General features: G+C 36.8%; 3 protein-coding genes across 3 annotated transcripts; 2 read left to right on the forward strand and 1 right to left on the reverse strand.

The window, feature by feature from the left end:
• Positions 1,222-3,177, forward strand: LOC18775280 (histidine-containing phosphotransfer protein 1). Its single transcript, XM_007205985.2, has 6 exons — positions 1,222-1,466; positions 1,589-1,719; positions 1,874-1,942; positions 2,542-2,613; positions 2,697-2,769; positions 2,855-3,177. The coding sequence occupies exons 1-6, from the start codon at positions 1,371-1,373 to the stop codon at positions 2,900-2,902; spliced, it is 489 nt and encodes a 162-aa protein (XP_007206047.1). The 5' UTR covers positions 1,222-1,370; the 3' UTR covers positions 2,903-3,177.
• On the reverse strand, positions 4,757-9,747 carry LOC18772973. Its single transcript, XM_020566654.1, has 12 exons — positions 9,543-9,747; positions 9,015-9,194; positions 8,801-8,911; positions 8,230-8,544; positions 7,968-8,144; positions 7,558-7,842; positions 7,334-7,456; positions 6,862-7,059; positions 6,326-6,579; positions 6,029-6,203; positions 5,534-5,836; positions 4,757-5,217 (listed from the first exon to the last, which is right to left on the reverse strand). The coding sequence occupies exons 1-12, from the start codon at positions 9,705-9,707 to the stop codon at positions 4,897-4,899; spliced, it is 2,607 nt and encodes an 868-aa protein (XP_020422243.1). The 5' UTR covers positions 9,708-9,747; the 3' UTR covers positions 4,757-4,896.
• On the forward strand, positions 10,416-12,851 carry LOC18775055 (cingulin-like protein 1). The gene has a single exon (XM_007207975.2). It carries the CDS (start codon positions 10,756-10,758, stop codon positions 12,622-12,624), a length of 1,869 nt encoding a protein of 622 aa, XP_007208037.1. The 5' UTR covers positions 10,416-10,755; the 3' UTR covers positions 12,625-12,851.

Consider the following 14,885-nt stretch of genomic DNA (forward strand, 5'->3'; position numbering starts at 1 on the left):
TCCCTAGCATTTTCCAAAAATAAAAGGCTATCACATGCCCGTTCATAATTCACCAGACAATAAAAGTTCAATACTTTATTTATTATGTCATACCAACTTAACTCTTTGTACATAGAAATGTTAAAATTTCGCTTTTATTATTGTTACTAGCCTCTCTGCACGCGCTTCCGTGCATGCGAGAGGTTTTTTTTTTTAAATTTAAATTTATTTTAGAATTAAAAAAGATAATGGATATTTGTGTTCCATAAAAATAGGATCCATTATCTGAATTTTCTTTTATTTTTAATTTTTTTAATACGAAAAATTGTGAATTTACCATATTATCCTCATTTAATTAATAATTTCAATTCTTAATGTTTGCATTAACCAAGGGCATTTTCTGGTATTTGGAATGTTTCACCATTCTCTGCCTTTTGCTTTATATATATAGATTACGATGACAAAGTCTATCCCACAAAATAAAATAAAAATCCAGAAGATATGGATGGACATTGTCTGAAGTCACTTTCCCATCATATGTCACTCGAATTTGGCTTCTGCTTCTCTTGGGTTAAAAAGAGTACCAGTATTATTTTGTGACTTAAAATCTCACTTATCTTCATATATAGAATCTCAAATATTTGCACTCGAATTTTCACGGCATCATAGTTATGTGTGTGAGAGAAATTCCTCATATGTAGTTTAGACTATCGCTTATTCTAAAAAAAGAATCTCAAATGTTTTCATTATTGGACTAATAAGATTGTATTTGTCCAAATAACTTTTATATTATGCTAATTAATTATACATGAGTTTGGTAGACAAGCAAAAACTCCCACAACAAGAGTGGACCAGACTTGGAAATTATCACACTCCCCCCCACCAAAACACAAGTTAAGTTAGCACCTTGAAGAGGAAAAACAAAAGAGAAAACTAGCTCCATGAAATAATATATGAGAGAGAGAGAGAGAGAGAGAGAGAGAGAGAGAGAGGAGCAATAATTACTGAAAGAAAAAGAAGAGAAGGTACATGGCATCAGGTTTTGGATCTTGTGACGCTTTTTAAATTTGGAAAGAAGTTGGGTGCTTATCTTAACCTTATATAATGTGTTGAGAAAAGAAAGAAAAAGAAAAAAGAATTACAAAATTAGCTAGCTAGTAGCCAAGTAAGGAATAACCGAAAGGGTGACTTCATGTACTATACCTGTATATGCATGTATAACCCACAAAGGTAGGAATCTTAATTAACAGCATCCCTCCTCTCCTCAGTCTACAAAATAAAAATAAAAATAAAAATTAAGCAACCCTTCCATTGGGGTTTGTTCTATTTAAAGAGGGGGAAGAAGGTGCAATGAATCCATAAGATCTGTAGAAAACACAAAAACAAAAAGAATGAGTGCTGTGAAGCTTGAGAGTGAAACAATGGCTGATGTTGTGTCTCACTTGCAGAAGCAGTTGGTTGACTACACAGCTTCACTGTTTGATGAGGTCAGTATATTGGATGATATAGGAAGTTCGTGTGTGTTTGTTCTGTTCAGCTTATTGGGTTGGCTTCTTTTTTCTTTTTTCTTTTCCTTTTTTTTAATGATAAGTTTTTCTTTTGTTTGAAGGCATTTCTGGATGAACAGTTCAACCAGCTTCAGCAACTGCAAGATGAGAACAACCCAGATTTTGTAGTTGAAGTTGTGTCTCTTTTCTTTAAAGATTCTGAAAGGCTTATGGATGAACTGAACAAAGCTCTGTAAGAATTAAAGCTTTCTCATCATTAATTTTCCCAATATTTATGTTTTTTCAAGTAACTTTCTTGCCTTGGCATGGTATATATGGTTTTACTTACAGTCAGGGCCTTATTAGTCTCTTTTTATTTTTTATTTTCTCTTTATTTTTGGGTGCAGCGATCAGCAGACTGTTGACTTTAAACTTGTGGACAAAAATATTCACCAATTGAAGGGTAGCAGCTCCAGGTATATGTTATTTTTCCCTTTATAGGCCTCTACTGGTTATTTCATATATTTACAGAATGCACCTGTCTCATGCATCCCCCTTATGTTCAGCATGGGAAGAAGCACTCTTCTGACCTTTCAAGTCACTTTGATATCACCATATCAGTTGCTGCTTGATGCAAACACATCCTTTTAAACATTCAAAACTTCCATTGAACATTTCAGTGGAATTGTCTTGGAAAATATCTGAAACATAGAATTGGACCAGTAGGACTTCCAACAGTTCCAGCTTTGAAATGAAAATTTAAGCAAGACTCAAAGCTCCCTTCGGCTGAAATTTCTTTTTTAATTTGGAGGGTTTATCATCAAGCAGAAATGTCATATCAGCAAATCTTTCATACTAAAGTCCAAATCTTTAAGTTGTTTTCTTGGTCTCCACTTTGTCCCACATGAAGGCATGTACCTTGAGAATATCGCTACTTACCACAGCCATTAAAATATATCCAAAGTATTTGTCAGCTACAAAAAGAACTCTTTTTTTTAGTTGTACTTGTTCTTGTCTATATATATGTTTCTTCTGTTGGTGTTTCATGAAGAAAATTTGGTTCTTGCAATAACAGCATTGGTGTTCAGAGGTTTCAGAGGGCCTGCATTGCATTTCGTGACTGCAGTGAGGAGCAGAATGTTGAAGGGTAAATAAAATTTGGTCTTTCACAACCATGATGAGTTTGAGAAAATGTTCATATAAATCTGAATGAAAAATATTGGTCCGCAGGTGCCTAAAGTCTCTCCAGCATGTGAAGCATGAGTATTTTCTTGTGAAAAATAAGCTGGAAACTCTTTTCAACGTAAGTAGAAGAAATTGTTTCATAAACAAGCTTGCATGGTAGCTCTTGGTCTCAAAGCCTTGACGTCCTTCTTGTTCATATGCAGCTGCAGAAACAGCTTTTGGCCGCCGGCGGTCCACTGCCAGGTAAATGATGAAACCCAGTGGGGAAGTTATTATCAGCAGATAAAATAACAGAAGCAAGCACACTGTGGTGGTGGGGGGTTGGGTGGGTGTGGTGTGGTGTGGTGTTCGTAGCTAGATTTGCAGTAGAGGAAGCTTGCTTTTTAGTTTCCTCTTCTATTTATCTCTTATTTGGTTAAGCATCCAGATTGCTTGGGGCTCAAAGAAGCTTAACTGAGTTAATATGGTTAAGGATGTGTATGAATATTTCTATCTCTTAATAGTATCTCTATTCTCTGTGGCAAAAGTTTCTTACGCAAAAACCAAACAGCAATAAGTTACAAGCTGCACTTAATCTCTAGTGAGTGGGAGAGAGTGTGGTAACTTTGAGTACAAGCAGCACTGAAAACCAACTACTCAAAATCTGATAGAAAATGCAATGAAAAGTTGCTTTCTTTTCTATGTTTAAAAAATTTCGATTCACCCAAGTAAGCAATCGGGTAAAATTAGTTTCATAATCAGTGCATAATAATTCATGTTAATGACTTGGTAGATGCACAAAAGCAAATGTACATGAGCAAGAAGAGTGCTTGTGGTGCGGTTGTGGAAATTTATGAGGAAGTTTGTATCATTATGAAATTGAATGTGCCACATTATCACAGGTTTAAAAAGTTTCATAGAGATTGCTAGTTTCTCTACCAAACATTTGTTGTATACTGTTGACTAATTAGCATGGTTTTTTTCTTGCTTACATTTAATTAGCATTTTCCTACGAGGAATATATCTAAGTATCGAGAATATTATGATTAACAACTTAATTCAATGATACTTCTCTCTCCAATATTAAAAGATGTCCTTAATTTGATTCCACCCTCCTATCGATATAAAAAGGTATTCCAATGGCTAGTTTCTCTATTTTTAATTAAATCAGCATTCCATGATCATATATTACATTCAATGAATGAAGAGATAGATGTGCAGTTCAAGGTCAAGTTACTGTCAACTGTATTTTAATGTGGCGTGGGATATCTACAGGACAGTCTGGACTGGATGGTACAAATGAGAAAATAATAGACCTGCATTGCATGCTGTGTTGTGTTTGTATGTATGTATGATTTTATGCTTCTTGGTCCAAGCGTATCTAATATATAATATTGCTTTTTCTTGCCTCGTGTTTAACCAACCAATTTTTATGCTTTTTTTCTTTCTTCTTTTTATATAAAATATTGATATTAAAAAAACTCACAATAACATGAGTCATGAACAGAATTGTGTTCTAAATCTTGTTTGGATGAAGTGCAATGTTGGTAAAGGCTCTTCCTAATTCCAATCTGTAATTATGATAACCATAATAATTATAGATTGTGGAAGTAGCAGGATTAGAAAGAGTGTCACCTCAAAACAACCCATGCTTTCTAATCTCCAAGTACTATTTCTTAACAACTTAGCCAACCCTAGACGTTGACAATATGCACCGCCTACATTTGAATGGACAATAATAATATCAACTATTAACTCAGCCTAATCTACATAATTCCAAGACCCCATCCTCCCTTATTTATAAGAAGTGAAAAAACGTGTTTTAAAATGAGAGTTATAAAGGAGAGTAAATTGTAATTATTATAAGATTAACTGAAATTAATCAAATTTAAAATTCCTCAACAGAATGTTTGGTAGGCTAAAGGGAAAACCAATCAGATGAGGTTACTCTCTAGTGCTTGGCTTGTTTTGCAGCTAAAGGGAAAACCAAGTCAGTCGATCAGGGTTACCACAATGGTTGTGGCCCTCCCCCTTCCCCTTGCTTGGCACCCAGCATCAAAATCCTAGGATTTCTTTCCTCCCAATGTAACCAAAAAACCAAAAAGGGAAAACAAACGTTGGAAAAATGGAAAAAGAGAATTATCAAATTTCTAACTTTCCTTTGTTTTATTCATTGTGAAACACAAACATATTACTCTCAAGATGGATTTTACAGATTAATTAACAATATAACTAAACAGAACCTAACTTTCAAGGGAAAACATCATCAGTTGGCCAGGTGATTAATTGTACAAGTTTTATTTGGTTGGGTAGCCCATGTTCCTTTTTCCTCAACAAAGCTTGCTATAACAGCAGAAAGCTGTTTGGCTCCTAATATATTAGCAAATTGTTCATAATATGCCTCTGGATTTATACTGCACAAGATCTTCACCATCTTTGTTTGATTTTCATCAACAAGCAGCTGCCCAATTATTGATACATCTCCCTCAGCCACCACCTTGAGAGGCATAAACTCAAAGGTTTGGTTTAATAGAGGATGACCACCAGCCAAGATTACAGCACCAAGGATTTCCCCCAAAAATGTATCCTGTGAAATGACAGAATGGAAACAAATGTAAGTTCTTCAGAGTAAAAGTGAGTTGAAAAATGTATCATGCATTGAAGCATTCAAGTACCCTAGCCCTTTGTGCAATTTCAGTGTATCAGAAAACTTATAAGCATTCAAGCACACACGTGCTCCACGTCACCCAATTAAATTGTCCACGTGTTAGGCTTGGCTTATAAGGGGTTGGGTTGAAGATGTGTCCAGAACGAAAGAAACTTGAATTCACCAGATGGACAAATTAACATAATGGGAGAAAAGAGACTTCTTTAGATAGCTAATTGATTGTATGGAACTTTACCATGTGAAGGTATCTATGATGATTCTGTTTTAGTTCCCAAAGCCTTGAAAGTAGATGCTGGGCAAATGCAGCTTCAGGAGTTTTATCTGTTAGCTGCAATTCAACAAGAATATTCTGGAAGGAACTGACTTGCTTCTGGATCCGTAATGGAATCAGTGTTATGTTCAGTTTTGAATCTAAAACTGCCTTTGAAGCCAAAGGGTCAAGAAACATGTTAAACTCTGCATATTCATTTGAAGGGACAGTGAACAGATTTCCTTTTTCATTATCGTGGGGAATGTGTCCCCCAACAATATATACATCCTGCAAGAAAATCATGACAATGAAAATGGCATCCGATATCAAAGCATGACATGCAAATTGAAGGTTAACATCTTTATAGTCTGGATTTGTTCTACCACTAAAAATTTCAGTTGGGTATAAACTTACTCAACCATTGAAAAACTAAGTTCCTTTGCTACACAATAAGCATATGACCACATAGAAAACATTTACCTGGACCACTGAGTCTGTGTTCTCAGAAAGAATGATTTGGGCTAAATTTGTCAAAGGTCCGTTGGTCAACAAAGTAATCTTGGATCCTGGATGCAGTGATTTTACAATGGACTTCCAAACATCTAGTGCAGTCGGTTGTCCAAGTCCAGGGTAATCAGTGGTTTCTGGTCTGTATCTGAAACAGACATGAAGAATCCAAACATTTTATCATTAATGTAAGCTGTCCATCTTACACAAATCATTTGTCTACAACATCATTGTAACTAGCTGTCTACTAGTTTAAACAGACAGTGATACCTTCTAGGACTGCGAGGTAAGTCACGAGCAAATCCATAGAGTGTATCCGAATCCAAGGAGCCACCACTACCCTGAGGAATGGAGCTGCTGTACCTGCAGTCTCCAAGAGAAGGGAACTCTGAATGAGATTGACCAACTGCAAATACATTTCCAAGACCAACTGGAATATCATCACGGCCCATCATATGCAGTATGTCATATACAACTTCTATGGTAGCAGCAGTTGCCCAGCCATTAGCACTAACCAGTATTCCCTGGATAACATAGAAAATTCAAACAAAAAAGAGTTTCTGAGTATTGATAAAATTACATTAACATCATTGTGTGCAAGAGCAAATATCCTTCAAGGCTTGTTTGTTGAACTTGGAAGCAATAAGCAGACTCCTAACATATAAATAATTATTAATCATATTCAAAATGTGTAATTGCTACTTTGCTAGCATGAGGCCCCACAAAGCTAATCAGTCAGGCTATTCATGTGTATTTATGCATGTGTAGCACCAAGCCTGACAAAGTCTACAAAGGCAGTATAATACCTTGAGGTTGATCAGTTCTACAGGTAATTTTAGGAGATATAGAAGAGCTAGAAAGTCCCCAGCACTCATATCCATATCAAAAACTATGGGTTTACCCATCAATTCCTGTCCAAAATCTGGTTTTTGAAGTACACTCTGATAGAGTGGAAACCCTGCTCGAGTATTAAGCTGTCCAATTTGCTTAGGTCGATTTATAACCTGCATTTGACACATTAATTGAAATTATCATTCTGTAGCCAAGAAAAAATAGGATCCAGCAAAAGCCAATTGCCAAATAATACTCGTAAGCCTATCACCATGTATTGTAGACAGGTTGCAACAAATCTAAATCTGCATGTAACTTGTATGTCTTACAGGAAATTTCACTCAGAACATGCATTACACAAGGAGAGAACATAACTTCTGTATGTCATATAAATTGAAAGGAGAACACTGATTAGGCCAAAGTTGATAGAATCATAAACTAGCTTACATCCAAGAAACTTTTATAGAATTCTTTGGCAAGAATGCTGTCAACGTCACGATTTGCCTTAGCTTCTGTTGCAACAAGAACACTAACTGCTTCAGGACCATTGACCTCCTTTGTGTAACCATCCTGTTAGTATTGTCTGAAATTCAGTTAGTTAATACATCTTTTGAGGCCTAAAGTCATCAAGATATGAATAATGTATAAGAAAGAAAACTAGTGTACCGCACCTGACATTTTCCTTTTCTACCTTTGACAAGGCAAAACGGGTCTTGCATTCCCAGCTGAACATGACCACTATGCACCCCATTCTTCTGTACATTGAACTTTGGGATTGAACGCCCATCAATGAGAGGATTTGAGCCATCTGAAATTCCATAAGGTCGATTTGAAGTAATCACTGAGATGTTCCTCCATTCCATTTTAGCAAATTCATTTTCTCCCTCATCTCTCTCTAAACTTTGCATTTGAGATAACGCTACTCCAACCATGAAAAAATCCCACATGCAAAATTCCTGCATAATAGTCAATGTCTCATTAATATATTTCTGAGTTAGACAATCATCTTGATATAAAAATCAGGGCAGAACTGCAGACTTTTAGCTCATACATAGAAGCACAAGATATCATAGGAAACTACCTTATGAAATTCTTTGTTAGGCCATGTATCACGAATCATTTTTAAGGACTGGAAGCTGTAATGTGCCTCATATGTCTCTTGTTTCAGTTCAAATGCTGAGAAAAATTTCTCATCTACAGGAATCGTTCTTGTTGCATCCAGAGGAATGACTGTGATTGGAATGCCAGAATGTAAGACCTGATTTGGTCATAAATCATTGCTCATATTCAGTCACTATGAACTTTGGTCCAGCGTAGAATGGTCAGCAAACAACTATATATACCGTGTATGCAGCAAAAGGATCTACAAAGATATTGTACTCTGCGTATGGATTGCTGTCTTGTGAATACAAATTACCGATGTCACCACACAGCCCTGCCTCGGAGGAGGTGGCATTTTCGGAGCAGGTTGATCTAATAGCACCTCCCATTGCATATATATGCTTAATATTGTTCTTCAGATGAGGATTGGACATAAGAAAAATGGCTAAATTTGTGTGAGCGCCCATAAGAAACACAGTGATGGGACCTGCAGATATTGCATCTTTCATCACTTGCTGAGCTGTAGGTTGTTGAAGAGGCACATATTTTCTCTCACCCTGTTTCATGTACAGACAGAAACATATACTACTTCTAGTTCAGCAAAGAAAACGATACAACCAACTGCTGTGCCTAGTATTGCATTCATACAAAATTTACATGTCCTAGTATCAGATTGTGTTTTTATTTTTAGCTTCATTACTGTCTCTGACATATGATATATAATATATTGGCAATACTGGTTGCCTAGTTTAACAAACTTTACATTGAAAAATGAAACCAGAAAAGAAAAAACATGAGGCCATTATTTGGTACCTGAGGAAGTAAAGCCTTGCGTATGCCATAGTTTGTATTTACATCTAGACGTCCATCTTGGCCCGGTGGTACTTCTTGTCTGTATCTGCAACCACCGGCCGTGGACGCGCCCTGTGACATTAGAACTCATAACAAGACATCAAAGTATGTCAGGGTTAAACAATTGGTAAAGTCTCTATTTTTTGTTGAACAGCTTCTGATTAGACACACGCACCTGGTCAATAATGGGAAGATAACCCCCAACATTTGGAAGGATGGTACCATTAGGCAAAATGCCACCTTCACCTCCAACACCAACAGGAACATCGTCGCGATCCATCATAAAAAGAATGTCATACAAATAATTAACAGCGTGCCCAGCATCATTCCACCCATTTGCATTAATAGTAATTGCCTGCAGCAACCTCAGTTACAAATTTTCAATCAATCACCATGGACATATCTATACATATCAGACTATAGTTCATAAAAATGGTGCATCATGAACTTTCATTTGATTGCAAAAATTTCAACTTGAGAGAGGACGCATCATTTCTTCACAACCCATCTCAAACAGGCTTGAACCAGCTAAAAGAAAGAGGCTTTTCTCAGATTGTAGAGCGACACAGACCAGAAGTGATCATAAAACACCAATTACATTCAATTTCGTGAAACGAAAAGAGTAAGATTTATAATATTCCAGAATGAAAAGCAGAAGGTGCAAATAATTCTATCCATGTTCTTAAAAGGAAAAAGAATAAACCTTCAAATCGAACTGTGTGTTATTTTGCTTCAAGAGATAAAACAGAGCAAGAACATCATCTATATTCACATCAGTGTCTACAAGAATTCTGTGAGGTTGAGCTCCCACAGGATTTAGCAGAAGTCCAGTTACAGTGATCAACATCCAAAGGACTCTTCCCAGCATCTTTGATCCTCCAAGTCCAACACCATCAAACAGAGAGAGAAATCTATTTATTAATTGTCAACTTAAATATTTATTAAAGAATATTCCGTGAATAATAAGTTTACCGTAAAATAAGCACAGATTTAGTATAAAATAATTAAATATGTACCATCTAAATTGATTCATACAACATAACATAACCCAGTAACATTTTTTCTTACTTTAGTTTTAAAAAGTTATAAATTGCAAATTACTCACTAGTGTTGTAATTTGGAGTAATTATTTTCTCAAGAAATGTCTTGAGTTTGAGTCTTAATAATTGTGTAGTGTGTGAGTTTTAATATACTATTATCTTTCTCAATAAACAAAATCTTAAAAAAAAAGTTATAAATTTAAGAAAATCGAAAATATAGAAAAGGAATGAGAATGATATCAACTACACTATTTAATTCATTATTTTAGAAGTATTAAATTACTAATTATAATGTTAAATTTAGGTATTTTTTTATTAGTAAACACAATTAAAATCAGGAATTCGAACACTTTTCAAAAACTTCATGTATTAATAAATGCATGAAATAGAAAAAGAAATCATTGTTTACTACAGAAAGCGACGTTGTGAGCAGCACTCAGTACCAGACAAAATGGGAAAATTTGTCATATGGTCCACTAAGCGAGCGGACCGTTTAAAAGTCGTGAGACACGTGGCTGTAAGATAGGGCCCCAAACAGCAAAATAAAATCAAGAATAAAACAAAACAAAAATTAGAAGAGCACCCCCACGCAACAGTCAGCCCCATCTTTCTATCTTCCAGTTTCAATTTCCAATTTTCCAATTTTTTATTCAAGTTCTGGGCCAGAGGGCCTGGGCCCCAAATTTTAAAACCTAACCCATCCCCCCAAAACATTTAAACATTTCTCTCTCTCTCTCTCCCTCTCTCTCTTCTGTCTGTCAAAATCCCTATCTCTTTAAATATCTCCCCCACCCCACATCTCAACCATAAGAACCCTAGAAAACCCTAATCCTCTAATCCCCAATCCCACATTTCCCATCACAACAGCATCACAAAATGGCCAAAAAGAAAGTGACCCACCAACCGAAAGACACCAAACACGAAGCCCATCAGTCCCAAAGCCACAATACCCACCAAGCCACCACCATGGATGAGCCCTCAGAGAAGGTTCAGAACAATACCCACCAAGCCACCGCCAAGGATGAGCCTTCAGAGAAGGTTCAGAACCTCAAGTCCCTCAACTCTCTGCTCCTCAAGGAGACCTTTGATCGCAGGCAACAAGTTGAGTCATTGATGCAGGCCAAGGAGGGTTTGGAATCTGAGTTGACTAGGTTTCGTGTGGAAAGTAAGTTGTTGGAGAGTGAGTTGACTGGGAAGAGTGAGGAAAATGTTGGCTTGGAGTTGGAAAAGAGTGTTTTTTGTGTTTTTGTTCTGGCTCAGATGGGTCAAATGGTGAAAGAGCAGGTTGAGATTGAGAGAGCGAAGAGCGAGAGAGATACTGAGATTGCTTTTTTGAAGAGGGAAATGAATGAGCTTATGGGTAGCCTTGAAAATGAGAAGGTAAAGCTGAACCGAGTGTGCTGGGAAAGGGATGTGGTGAAGAGTGATTTTGATGGTCTTGCTGAGGAGGCGAATGGGTTGAGATTGAAAGTGGTAGAAATGGAGAAAAATGAGAGATGTACTGAGGATGAAGTTGAGAAGCTCAAAATCCAATGTCAAGGGTTAGTGCAGGAAAAGGCTGAAAAAGAAAGAGCGGTTGAGGTAGTCATCAGAGAAAAGGATTTGGCTCAGAGGAAGCATGCTGAGTCGGAAAGAGTAACTGAGGGTTTGAAGAAGGAGATTGAAGGGATTGTCAGAGAAAAGAATGAGATTGAGAAGGAAAAACATGGGCAAGAAGTGAGACTTTTTCGATTGGAAAATGAAGTGGAGCATTTGAGTAAGGTTGAATTGAATTTGAGGAAAGAGAAGGAACTGTTGCACATTAAGGTTTTGGAGTTGAAGAAGAGTATTAATGAGGCTATGGGGAAGGAAGAGGAGAGGGAGAGGGACATTAAGGCATTAGTGGAAGAGAAGAGGGAGAAGGAGCACAGCATTGAGAGGTTAACTGAGGAATTGAAAAACAAGGAGCAAAGAATCAAGGAAATAGAGCAAAAGAAGAATGAGATGGAGGAGGCAAAAGTAAATCAAGAAACTGAAATTGCTGAGCTGAACAGAGAAGTGGCTGAACAAAGGGATATTGTATCTACACTGCGAAATTCATGCAGTGGGCAAGAAGAGAAGAATGAACGATTGGTCTCTGAAGTTAGTCAATATAAAGATGCTGTTGACCGTGTTATGCAGGAGAGGTCCGAGGCTCAGAAGAGTTTGGATGGGGAGAAAAAGAAAGTGGAAGACTTGATGCTGACTATCTCAGATAGGGAGAAGACAATTAAAGAAACTGAGAAAGAGTTGGGAAAACTAAGGAGTGACCGTGACAACGTTTCTGAGAAAAATAAAGTGATGGAGAGCCGCTTGGAGTCATTGGTAAAGGAAAAAGATGTGATGCAGAAGAACCTTGTTGAGGCTCAGAAGAAAATTCATGATTGGGAAGCTAAATTTGAATCAGAAGGAGCCAAACTTAAGCGAGCTTTGACAATGTTGAAGAACACTGCAGCACTGGTATCTTCTAAGTCTGAAGGTAAGGAAGAAGTGGTTGCCAATGATCACAAGCTTGGAAAAGAAATTCAACCATATGTGGTGGAGTTAGATGCCATACAGAAAGCTTTCAGAAACAAGGAGAAGCTGGTTGGAGACTTGAAGCAGCAAGTTGAGTCACTGCACAAGATAGCAGAGGCTCAGAAGAAGAAGAGTTTCTGGACTTTGGTGTCATCAGCAACAACAATTATTGCTGCAGCATCTGTTGCATATGTTGCTAAAGGACGCTGAGTAGTTCATCAGCCAATTTTGTTACAAGGACTAGGTTGCTCTTGGTTCTTGGATCAACCAGTCAAGTGCTACTTGACGGCACGGTGTTATCATGTTTGTCCTTTTTGAACTTCTAATCTAGATAATAATGTTTTTGGTGCAGAAATAGGTCTCATGGGATACTTTGATATGCTATGTTCTTTTGCCAGCTCTATGAATGAAGGAATAAGGATATCTTATCTGAATCAGTGGGATTCTCTGCCTTTTTTACTCTTCTGTTGTTTCATATTTGAAAATGCTGCATATTGTGAAGTATGTGGTGTGATCTACTTTGCTATATCCTTTTGTTGGTTAGGCATGTCTTGATGTTTGCTTGCTCATTTTTTTTCAATTGAGGAATGCATAATTTGGAGACAAATTTGCCCTAAGATTACTCAGTGGGATCTCAGATTTCTATGCCTTTTGTCATGTAGGTCTTGCATACAATGAGACAAATTATCTGTGCTGGAAAACTGTTCTGTTTTTGGAATATAAATAAATAATGAAATATTCAATTGATTCACCCTCTATGGAAGGCCATCTGTGCCAAATCTCAGTTCTGATGATGATACTGTCAATCATTCATCTTTGAGTGGTGGAAGAAACTAGAAATGTTTCCTTTCTGGCAGCCTAACTGGGTTTTTTATGACGTGTGCAATGAGATAAATGGCATGAACTAGCAGGCTTTATCCTTGTTGATCAGACCATGGATGAATAGCATCTACTTGGATCTGGGCCTGCCATGCCACCACATGGCTTCTGCCCACATATGGAATATTAAGGTGGTTGATTGGATTTTAGTGCAATATTTTTCAATGCACAGAAGAGACCAAACAGTGCAATCCAATATTATATGGAGATGGAGAAGGAGAAGAATGTATGACACCCTGGCCCAAGCATTTTTACATTGGTTGGTTCATAAAGCCGTTTTGTTTTTGGGCCTGGTTCCTAAGCTTTTCCCCCTCCAAAACGCTGTAGGACCTTTTGTCTTGTAAACCCAATTAAGTGATGAAGACAATCTTTCCCACTTAATAATTTCCAACTGCGTGAAGACGTGGATTAGGTCGGTTATTCAGTACACCAAACGAAATATGTTTAGAATAGTTGTTCAGGTGCACCAAATTAAGTGTGATTAGAATAATTTAAACTATCGCTTTATTAAAAAAAAGTAATAAATTAATTTCCAAGTGGGTTTGAAGAACACTTTCGTTTTCATCATTAGACTTGTATTATTCAACAATTCAGTGATAAGCATGCTGACGACAAACATCTTCACATCATGGAAATGAACAACGGCTGCCATGGATCATATAGTACAGACCGATTCAACCGATTAAAAATACATTTTCAAAGCCAAGAACTCTTGACTTTATATCAAAATTAGATTTTGCTAACGTCAGTTGATCTGATAAATGTTGGCTTGATATGAATTTTTCATAGTGGATGACGACTGTGTTTGGCAAAACCTCAAATTATATAAACAAAAAACCACATCTGACAAACAAACCCACTTGTGTTCCTCTCCTGTTAATTAACTAATAATAGGCTTTCTGGGTACTTTAATTTAAAATTAAGAAAAAAAAAACACATTAATTAACACAAACAAGGCGTCATGATGTCATTTTCAGAAGCTTAGCTGTTGCTTGCTGTGCCAGTTTTTAAATCATTGTGAAAGCAACTCACCCAGATTAGATGGCATTGTTTGATTCTAAGTGTGGTCCCTTAGAAAAGCACCCACAGGCCAACCACCACTGGTAGGGATACTTTTTTTCTTTAGAAACAAGCCATTTTTTGCATTTCCTCTACTACCTTCTGAGTTACACATGCAGAAAAAGAGAGGAGAGGCATTCATGAACTGACAAGGATAGTCTCCATCAGTCCTAAAATATGAACTCTTTCAATCATTTAGCATCCTATAGAGAATTAGAGATACAGATAATCAAGTTTACTTATATAAATCTTGAGTCAAATCCTGTTGAAAATTATCATTAAAGTTGTTGATTGTATGGTTTATGGAAACACAAACATCGGCTCAATGCCTTCAACGTCTGTAGAATAAGATACAATGCTATCCCCATTTCGCACAAGTTTTTCTGCTTCTGTATAGCTAGTGTCGTTTAATGTGTTTTTTTATTTTCTTTTAAGGTCCAAAGTAAGCCACCTCTGCTTATTTCAACCATGTTTCAAACGCATATGCTCTTATGGAGATGCTGAGATGTGACATATTAGATTGTACTTTGGTG

This window comes from Prunus persica, chromosome G6, assembly GCF_000346465.2.
Source record: "Prunus persica cultivar Lovell chromosome G6, Prunus_persica_NCBIv2, whole genome shotgun sequence".
NCBI classification, from domain to species: Eukaryota; Viridiplantae; Streptophyta; class Magnoliopsida; order Rosales; family Rosaceae; genus Prunus; species Prunus persica.